Genomic DNA, 10,950 nt, shown 5'->3' on the forward strand with positions numbered 1-10,950 from the left:
GAGAGAGAGAGAGAGAGAGAGAGAGAGAGAGAGAGAGAGAGAGAGAGAACATGTTCAGCAATTGTATCTGTGTCCCTGGATGAATGTTGAGCCCCACCTCAGAAGAGCATCGTTTTGGTAACCCAAGTCTGGATCATGGAACCAAGTGCTGGTGATGCGGTTCACACCCCTCCTCCCAAGCAACTCTTACACCAGCTGCTGTCCCTTTCCCCACTGATCCTAGCTCTTTGATGCTACACTCAGGAATGGTCAGTACAATTTGTTTATCAGACATTCACCCCCTGGTGAATCAAGATTCATTTATTAAAGCTCTCTCTGTTGGGAATTTTGAGAAGGCTCAGTGTATAGATGCCTACCATGCAAGTATGAGATCTGAGTCCAGATCCCTACACCCATGTGACAACCAGGGTGGGATGGTGGCCATCTGTAATCCTAACCCTAGGGGGACAGAGATGTGGATCCCTATGGGAAGCTAGCTAATTAAACTAGCTGGCATTGGGGATAGTTGACCTCAATTGAGGATAACATCCAATGTGACGGTCTGAAGGAAAATGGTTCCCATAGGCTCATATATTTCAATGTCTGATCCCTAGTTGCTGAATTGTTTAGTGAAGGAGGAACAAGTGTGGCATGTTGGGGGAGCTGTGTCCCTGGGGGTGTGCTTTGAGGCTTCAAACATCTTCACCAGGCTCACTCTTTCTCTGCCTGCTGTCTGCTGATCAGAATGTAAAGCTACCATCTACTGTTTAAGTACCGTGTCTGTCTGCCTCCCAGTACGAGGATTATACACCAACCTCTGAAACTGCAAGCAAGGCCCCAATTAAATGCTTTCTTGTGTAAGAACTGCTGTGGCCATGGTTCCTCCTCACAGCAACAGAGCAGTAACTAGGACACCTGACATCAACTTTGGGTCTGCATATACATGTGCACTGTCCATATCACCACAGATACATGTTAATTCCTATACGCATATACACCCACCCAACACACATAATACCCCTATACATACACATATAAACACCCCAACATACATACATACCCCTGTATATACATATACATATCCACTTTCTATACATACACATACAAACACGCATATACATATATATACCCCAAAACAATACATACCTCCTGTACATACATACTTATATACATCCCCTATATGTACACATACAAGCCCACAAACCAAAATACACACACAGACACATACAAACACACAATACACTCACAGGAACACCCTTCACCTATGCACACACCAGCATACCCACATACTCACATGAACAAACACGTACATATACAAACACACACATATACACAAGCACATACACTAACATACAAACACATACTTCTACACACAATCACTCACCCCATATACACACATGAATCCTTCCTGCTATAAACCATGTATGAAATGTTCATGTGATTTCAAACTATCAATCATTAGCAAAATATGACTGAAAATAGCCAATAATCATAAATGACTCAAACCTAGACCTCCAAAACCAGAAGGGGCTTTCTTCAAATAATTCCCCTCCTCTTCCTCTTCTCCCTCTGTTCGCTGCTTCCCATTCCCCGGTATGAAGTTCAGGCAAATCTCCATATTGTTGAAATTCTTTTCCCTCAACTCTCCACAGCAGCAAAACTACAGGTGTGTACCACCAGGCTGGCCTGCTCTTCCTTTCTTTATTCCTTCCTTCTCTCTCTCTCTCTCTCTCTCTCTCTCTCTCTCTCTCTCTCTCATTCTTTTGCTCTATTCTCTCCTTCCTTCCTCCTTTACTCTCTGCCTCACTCACTTCTTCCTCTGTTTCTCTATTTCTCTCTCTCTTTTTAAACATAATTTCTTTATTGATTCTTGGGAATATCACATTATGCACCCAAATTCTGCTCGTCTTCCAGTCACCCCATATCTGCCCCTCATCCTTGCATCATCCACCCCAAAAGAAAATTAAAACACAATTAAACCAAACTAACCAACCAAGCAAACAAACAAACAACCAGCAAACAAAACAAACAAACAAAAATCTCTTTGCCCCTCCATCTCTCTCACTTCCCTAACATCTGCTCATTCGTCCTGGCGGCATGTCTGCCACGGTGTGTCACAAAGGAGACCCTTTAGTCCTATTGGCTTTTCTTGCAAACATTCACCTTCATGACTCATCGGTCTGGTTCGAGACCTATGATTTCTGCTCCGAGACCTCTGATTTCTGCTCCTCCAACATTACTGGGCCCTCATAGAAACTCCTCTTGGCCATCCTGCTGCTGCTCTGAGTCACAGAGATCTGCAGGTGTCATTCTGCAGGACCAGCCCTTCATGAGCTCCAGGGGGACACAGATGGGGTAGATGTTAGGGTGGGCGACCCAAGACCCTGGGTGTGGGGCTGGGTGGCAACTGAGTTGGTCTGTCCAGGCTACTGGGGCCACCCTACTCTGAGTCAGATCTGCTTGTTTCCTTCTTTAGTCCCTGTCTGTTTCTCAGGGAAGCAGCGAAGGTTGGAGTAGCACATTGTGGCTGTCCTCACAGTGGTAGAATCAGATGGAGCCTCATCCTGCTTCCACCTGCTATGGAGAAGGGTACGTGAGTGGTAGGAAAATGGTGTTCCAGCCCTGTAGTGGTATGTCATTTGTATCCTTGATAAATAAAGCTTGCCTAAAGTTCAGAGTGTCAAACAGCTGCACTGATCAGCCTTACAGACCAGACAGTGGTGACACACACCTTTCATCCCAGTAACCACACTAGTTTGCCATAGATTGGGCGGTAGGGGTGCACTCCTTTAATCCCAGCACTAGAGAGGAATATAAGGCAGGAGGAGGCAGCACTCACACACAGTCTCTTTCTGAGACTCCTGGAGGCAGGACCGCCATTTCAGACTGAGGTAGAGGTGAGAACCAGTAGCTGGCTGTTTTGCTTTTCTGACCTTCAGACTGAACCCCAGTTTCTGTCTGTCAGTTTTGATGAATCGTGCTACACAGCCTCACCACGCTGAGCCTATGTGTGATAGGGGTTCCATTCCAGGAAAGCAGTAAACCGTGTGAGTTGGAAATGCATATGCTATAAAGGACAAATTCCTCATAGATGTTGCCCTTAATATTCCTGCCTCAAACTGAAGACGATATGACATCACGGATCACTGCTGAAAGTGACCAGACATAGGAAAGCAAAGATGACATTGAACATACAGGAATACAAAAATTTCCTCTCCACACCTGCAGGCAGAGGCTGAGATCACGTGATGAGAGCTGATGTCATAAACAATGCCATGGGGGTCTGTGTCTACCAGCATGGACTCCTTGCTGAAGTCTGTCCATCTCGATCCAACCATTGCATGTAAAGTTTGGTGCTATTCTCTGTCACTGTTGTTTGGTCCAAAGGGGCCAAACATGTAGACAGGAGTTTCTCTTTTTGTCTATAACGAGGCTCTGAGGGATTCCGGTCCCAGTAGCCAAAGAGACTCCCATAAATGACTGTTCTGTGATTGTTCTGAACATCTTTCCTGCTCAGAAGACTGAGACCCTATACACCTGCTCCTCTCTAGCTTAGGACTTTACTGTGTTCCCAAGATATCACTAATTCTGAAGTTAGTGTGAGGTGAGCAACATTGGATAGCACCAATCGTCCTCCTAGGTAGGGTTACAACAGTGGAGACACAAACATTTGCTGACTCAGGGGTGAAGTTACTTCAGAAACAGCCCCTGCAGCTCTTCCAGCAGCAAGAAGCCGATGTAGAAGCTCAAATCCATTGGTTATCGCTTGTGACAACACAGCACTAACAGGACGTCTCTCTGATGTTCTGTACTAGGAAGGAGGCAGAAGGAAAGCTGAGGTTAAACATGTCATAGCTATTCTTAGAGACTGTGTGGCCACTGAGATGCTCAGGTAGGACATACACCATGGTGGAGTGTTGGAAAGCAGATGTGTAGATGACCTGGGCACATCCTGGACTAGCAACTCTGTGAACTGATTTGCAGAGGGGACCCTGACTGGCGCCCTATTACATCATGTCCACGCCCCTTTAGATTTTGAATTTACTGTCTCCTCCTCACTTGGGCTCAGACCATGAGAGGCAGCAACCAGTCGAGTGTCTCTGAGTTCCTCCTCCTGGGACTCTCCAGGGATCCCCAGCAGCAGCAGCTCCTCTTCCTGCTCTTCCTCACCATGTACCTGGCCACTGTCCTTGGGAACCTGCTCATCATCCTGGCCATCGACACAGACTCCCGCCTGCACACCCCCATGTACTTCTTCCTCAGCAACCTGTCCTTCGTGGATGTCTGCTTCTCCTCCACCACTGTCCCCAAGGTGCTGGCCAACCATATACTTGAGACTCAGGTCATTTCTTTCTCTGGGTGTCTTACACAGATGTATTTTCTTTTTGAACTTACAGATATGGACAATTTCCTGCTGGCTGTGATGGCCTATGACCGGTATGTGGCCATCTGCCACCCTTTACACTACACAACAAAGATGACCCATCAGCTCTGTGCCTTCCTTGTGTTAGGGTCATGGGTGGTAGCCAGCCTGAATGCTCTGTTGCACACCCTCCTCATGGCTCAGCTCTCATTCTGTGCAGACAACACCATCCCCCACTTCTTTTGTGATGTGACTCCTCTCCTGAAACTGTCCTGCTCTGACACACACCTCAATGAGCTGATGATCCTCACAGAGGGAGCTGTTGTCATGGTCACCCCTTTTGTCTGCATCCTGATCTCCTACATCCATATCACATCTGCTGTCCTGAGAGTCTCATCCCCAAGGGGAAGATGGAAAGCCTTCTCCACGTGTGGCTCCCACCTGACTGTGGTCTGTCTCTTCTATGGCACCATCATCGCCGTGTATTTCAACCCCGCATCTGCACATTCATCTGAGAAGGACACGGCAGCCACCGTGCTGTACACAGTGGTGACCCCCATGCTGAACCCGTTCATCTACAGCCTGAGGAACAGGGACCTGAAAGGGGCTCTCTACAAAGTGGTCCACAGGAAGATACTCTCTTTCTGATTAATGGATACTGGATCTACAATCACTCCCATGTAAGTAGATCATTTCCACATCATGGACATGGTACAATCTATTTTTTTTTCTGACCAAAACATTTAATTAACAAAAAATATTACAATAGCAGAGAAAATAATAACAATAACAATAACAACAACAACAACAACAATAAAAAGAAATTAGTAGTGGGTATCAGGATGAAAAAAAATGTAGAGGCCTTAGTTCCTAAGAGACCAGCACTCCTGCTGAGCTGGACTTCGCCCCAGCCCCTTCTGAGTTCTCCTTGGCTGCTGGCTTCTCGTCTTCCCCCATAAGACGAATGTTGTGCTTTTCCCGAAATTCATTGAGTTCTTTCCCCTTTGCCTGAAGCTGCTGTGACAGTGTCTCGATGATCTTCTGAATCTGCTCTTTGTTACCCTCCAAGGCAGGCAGCACTTCTTTGACAGTCCGCTCCACCAGCACGCCTCCAACCATTCGGTAGCACTTGCGAGTTTCGTCCACTTCCTTCAGGGTATCAATCACTAGGCTGTGCTCATTCAGTTCCATCTCCAGCTCAGCTGCTTTGGATGCCAAGCCTCTCTGCTCCTGCTGAAGGCGATTAAAGCCAGCAATTACCTGTTCCGCCGACACCGCTCCCTTCCCCGTGCTGTTCCCGCTGCTCTTGCTCACATGGCTGCCGCTGTCAGCCATCTTCGGCCACCTGCAAGCTTTTGGTACAATCTATTTTTTATGAGTGTTTCTTGAAATAGATAAACATATTTGGTAGAAGCTCATCCACAAGTCCTGTTTTAGTACAAACCCTGCTCCTCTTATCGTGTGAAGCCCATTATTCTATTCTAAATGTGTTTATCAAACAGTCAAGTTTCCTTTCTCGCTGGGGAAACTTGCTCAGTTGTAATGGCCTTGCCTAACACATGTTTGATCTCCATCACCACAAAGCAACGAGAAGCAAGGTACTTTTCCCTTTGCAGGTGAAAATATGAGGGCCACTTCGGAAGCCTCCATTTCAGGAAAGTTTTGCATTTCCCTTCTGAAAAATTCCCTCAGAATCCACAGCAGCCTTTCCTTAGTGCTGGCGGCATGTCACTCTCTCGTGGACACCTTGAATTCGCAGTTCTCAGCGCCAGCATCAACTCCAGCCAGTTAGATCGGAACGTCCGAGTGGGACTGGGCTTCTCGTGTATTTTCTTGGTTGGTAGGTAATAAAACCAAACGTGCTTTACAGCTGGGACTCACGGAGTATGCGGCAAAGTCCCCGGGGAATCCGAACTCTTGTATGGCGGGGCTGAGCGGTGCCGCTGGGCATTCTCTGTGGGCTAACACCTCAAGCTCCTGCTGAAAAGTCTGGTCCAGGCTTCACATGGAATCCTGATTACACTGGAATGTTCTAGTCTCTTGTCATAATTAGACGGTTCTACCTTCTGGGGCTTGGTCAGTATAAGATGTGTCTTTGAGTTTGAGGGCAAAGTTGTCTTGGAGTGGTCCACGTGCCTAAGATGGCTGCGTTCCTCTTCTTGGGCACTCAAACTTCCCTCAAAAGTCAAAGCCTCCCTCTCTTTGGAACCTTTTTTTGTGTGGGTTTTTGAGACAGGGTTTCTCAGTGTGGCCTTAGCTAACCTGGAATTCTCTCTATAGACCTGGCTGGCCTTGGAGTCACAGAGATCCACCTGCCTCTGCTTTCTGAGTGCTGGGATTAAAGACCTGTGCCACCACGTCTCAGCTTCTTTGGAGCCTTTTTGGAGTCTTTTGGGTTAAGCCAGTCTCCCCTTCTTTCCTCACCCTCCGAGAAAATCATTGACGTCACTATGCACAGGAGGCCCTGGAGTCTGCTCTAGTCCTCCCCAGGCTCCTGCTGTGTCTGCTTCAGACGTGAGATGTTTGGGACTCATAGGCCAAGACTGCCTGACGCAAGTTATATTGGAGACCTGATTTTGGTAAACAAGTGCACAAATCAGTGCCCTCTTTAATTTTTTTTTGAGTGAGGAGTATATTTTGAGCAAAATTACTATTGCATCAAAATAATTACATCATGTTCCATAATAGAAAACAATGCTGGGTTTAGGAAAAGTTATGTTTTTAATCCAATTTTAGAAAATAAGACCTTAGCCGGGCAGTGGTGGCGCACGCCTTTTATCCCAGCACTCAGGAGGCAGAGGCAGGCGATTTCTGTGAGTTCGAGTCCAGCCTGGTCTACAAGAGCTAGTTCCGGGACAGGCTCCAAAGCTACAGAGAAACCCTACCTTAAAGGAAAAAGAAAGAAAGAAAGAAAGAAAGAAAGGAAGGAAGGAAGGAAGGAAGGAAGGAAGGAAGAAAAAAAGAAAATGAGACCTTTTTTAAGGGAGGGGTTTGAGGAGAAAGTTAGTCCATAAGTTCCTGCTATATAAACATAAGGACCTGAGTGTGGCTCCCCAACGTCCTTATAAAAGCCAGGCAGAGTGGCACACATCTGTGACCAAAGTGCTGGTGGGAATGTCGGACATTGGTGGAGTAGCTTCAAAGTTAAGGGAGAGAGTGATGGAGAGAGACACAGGAAGTTGATTTCTGCATGGCACCCACAGGCGCATGGACACACACACACACATGCACACACACACACACACACACCATACATTCACCAAAAAGAAAATAAAAGCATTTTTATTGTTCATTAAGATTATTAAAATTTATAGCAACACATAAGCAAAAATAATAGAGAACTTCTTTGTGTTCCTCAATTGGCTGTATGAAAACACTGAATGCTGGTGGGGGGCATAGGGAAATTAATCCAGGGGTGGATGTTAAAAATAATGAGAGGACAATACAGTGGCACATCATGAAGCCACCATGAAGACACGATGGTGGTCTTCAAAAAAACCAGAAAGACTGAATGCTCCAACCATTATCTTCAAGGTTTAAACACGAATGTCTGGGAGCACAGTCTCAAGGGGATGTTCAGGTACTTGTGTTCTTAGCATTACCAGAAACAACAACAATAATAACAATAATTTCACTGTCTTTGCTGGGCTTCAGAGATGGCTCTGTGGATAAAGCATTTACCACACAGGCTGAGGACGTTGGTTCAGATCCAATAAACCATGTAATGTGGACGCAGTAGCACGAGTCTGCAATCACAGTGCCCCTGCAGTGAGCTGTCCCACTGCTGTGGGATAATGTTCTTGCACTCTGTAACAATTATTATGAAAGTGATTTTCAATTAGGTTGGCCTCAGGTTGTATGATGGTTTGGATGAGAAATGCTCACCATAGACTCAGGCATTTGAAACTTGGTCTCTAGTCGGTGGTGTTTGGAGAACCTTAGGAGGTTCAGTCTTGCTGTGTACCTCCCGGAGGCAGGCTCAGTGGGGCAGGGCCTCACCCTACTTCTAGTTCATGTTCTCTGCTTCATGTTTGTGAGCTCCCAGCTACTTGCTCTTGCTGCTGTACCTGCTGCCTGCTGCCGTACCCTGCCAGGATGAGCTCTATCCTTCCGGAACTGTAAGCTCGAATAAGGCCTTTCATTCATAAGTCACCTTGGCCATGTGTTCATCCTAGCAGCAGAAAGGAAATGAATACATGCTATAACTGCATTGCTTTTCTTTTTCTGTTTTGGTTTCTCTGTGTAGCTCTGACTGTCCTGGAACTAGCTCTGTAGACCAGGCTGGCCTCGAACTCACAGAGATCCGCCTGCCTCTGCCTCAGGCCTGTGCCACTTGTCTGGCTGTCACTGCAGTTTTTCTGTGTGTGTACGACACAGGGTCTTGTGTATCCCAGGCTGACTCCACCTTGATCTTACACTCTGATCCCCTTCCTTTCACTGCTGAAGGGCTGAGGTTACAAGTGTGAGCCCTCTCACCTGGTGTATGTGGTGCTGGAGATTGGACCCAGAACCTCCTGCAATGAAGCAAGCGTGTGTCACCGAACTCCATCTCCAGCCTGGTTACTACAGTCTTACATCCTGATTTTTCTGCTTCTTTGTTTTCCATCTTAGTCGTATGGTGTTTATTATTGTCCAGTATTTCACGCTATGCATTATATTTTTTTTGACTGATTCCCAACCTTGAGCAAATTCTGTTCCCCCTGCCAGCATGAATTACACTGCAGTAAAACATCAGGCTTACAGCATGGTGCACACATCAACACTGTCGTGGACAGCTGGTGTGAGCTGTGAGCCACCTCCGCACCAGGGTAGAAACCGAGTCATCGCCCTCAAACCAGCTGTCTCCTCCAAGTCACACTGGCTTTGCTGCTGCGGGGTCTCATGTCACCTGTTGACAGAGGTCCCTGGACTCATTTGTCAATGGAACCGTGTTAGGATTTTGTGAAAGTCATGTCTTTGCTTATGAGTTATAGGTGTAGCATGTTCTACCCGACTTTGATACGTTTTAATTGTTCAGTAGCAATGTGCCTTCCTGGCCTTCCTATAGGCTGAGTTCAGCAGGCCCTCTCTTGCCTATTCTTTCTCATAGTCTGAGTTCTGTGACTTGAGAAACTGGTGTTGTTGTCAGTGTCAGGGACTTCGCTATGATGTCTTTCCTGACATAATATCTTTTGTTGGAAAGAAGACCCTGACTCCACCAAGGAGACAATACTCCAGCCTCTGCCATCTTCTCTGAAGTGTAGGGCACATGAGCAGCTCAGATGGCACCGGATGAAAGTCAGACGGGTGGACACTGAGTTGTTTACACCAAGACCTGACTGGTCACCAGAACCAGGCAAGATGATGTCATCACGTGAACAGCTCATGTGATGTGGGAGTGATTTTTTATTAATAAAGGAACTGCCTAGGCCCCTTGATAGGCCAACCATTAGGTGGGCGGAGTAAACAGAACAGAAGGCTGGGAGAAAGAAGCTGAGTCAGAGAGTCGCCATGGTTTTTTTTGCTTTAAAATATGTTTACTGGGGGCTGGAGAGATGGCTCAGTGGTTAGGAGCATTGCCTGCTCTTCCAAAGGTTCTGAGTTCAATTCCCAGCAACAACATGGTGGCTCATGACCATCTGTGGTGAGATCTGGTACTCTCTTTTTGCCTTCAGGTATACAGACAGAACATTGTATACATAATAAATAAATAAATATTTAAAAAAGTAAAATTTGTTTACTATGCAAAAATAGACAAGTTCCTTCTTGACTCGACTCCCCGCTGCATCTGACTGTCTCCAGGTCAAGGGAAGCTGGAAATTGGGCAAGCCATGTACTTACCTTTCCTCAGGTTAAGACCCAGCATCTGGCATCCATTGTGGTGTGGGGCATGAAGAATATTATTTCTGCCAGGTTAGCGGTCTCTCAGGGTAAGTGAAACCCTTAGTATGGGTAATTCTATTTCACCTAAAGAAGAGCCGGCTTGAAGGCCTTGCTGCTCATGCTAAAGTCCAGAGGTCTTGAAATATCTAAGAGAGGGACCTGTTTTCAAATGTGGGCAGAAGGGACATTTTAAGAGAGAATGTCCACAACACTTTCCTCCCAGTCGGCTGGGGGATAGAAGCCACCCCACGCCCCCTACAATAGATGCTGAAAGGGGTATCATTGGAAAAAGGACTGCTGGTCCAAATTTGACCTAGAGAGAAAGCCTTTAAACTAGAGGAGGGACATCCTCCAGCCCCGTCAACTCAAGGAGGAACCCTCTAAAGGGAGGACAAGAGCGGGCTGTACCAGGGTGACCCAGGCTAACTGGACTGTTGCCCTGGTGGAGGGACTCCATCCTGAAATGAGTGTCTTCGTAGGTGAAAACTCAGAGGCAGATAGAACAGTGCTCCAGAGGAGGAGGTGCCTCCTGATTGGGAGCTTGTGGCTGGACTCCCAGTATTGGGAGTGGGAGGCAACTCTCCATCCAAGGAAAAAGACTGATTTATTTTATTTATGTGTCTCTTTGTTGTGTCTGCGTGTATGCTACATGTGTGTGGGTGCCTGTGGAAGTCAGATTAGGTTGTCAAGTCCCTGGGATCTGAAATTATAGGTGGCTATTATAACAGGCCCTCAAACCTTAGTAC

At 46.6% G+C, this 10,950-nt stretch overlaps 2 protein-coding genes across 2 annotated transcripts; one reads left to right on the forward strand and one right to left on the reverse strand.

Annotated features, from left to right (window-relative positions):
• The first annotated feature begins 4,051 nt into the window (after window positions 1-4,051).
• Window positions 4,052-4,990, forward strand: LOC102001257 (olfactory receptor 1361-like). The gene has a single exon (XM_005349225.1). It carries the CDS (start codon window positions 4,052-4,054, stop codon window positions 4,988-4,990), a length of 939 nt encoding a protein of 312 aa, XP_005349282.1.
• A 71-nt stretch (window positions 4,991-5,061) lies between these two features.
• On the reverse strand, window positions 5,062-5,677 carry LOC102001532 (prefoldin subunit 2-like). Its single transcript, XM_005349226.3, has one exon. The coding sequence runs from the start codon at window positions 5,675-5,677 to the stop codon at window positions 5,213-5,215; it is 465 nt and encodes a 154-aa protein (XP_005349283.1). The 3' UTR covers window positions 5,062-5,212.
• Window positions 5,678-10,950: the final 5,273 nt, after the last annotated feature.

This window comes from Microtus ochrogaster, chromosome 7 (genome assembly GCF_000317375.1).
Source record: "Microtus ochrogaster isolate Prairie Vole_2 chromosome 7, MicOch1.0, whole genome shotgun sequence".
NCBI lineage: Eukaryota > Metazoa > Chordata > Mammalia > Rodentia > Cricetidae > Microtus > Microtus ochrogaster.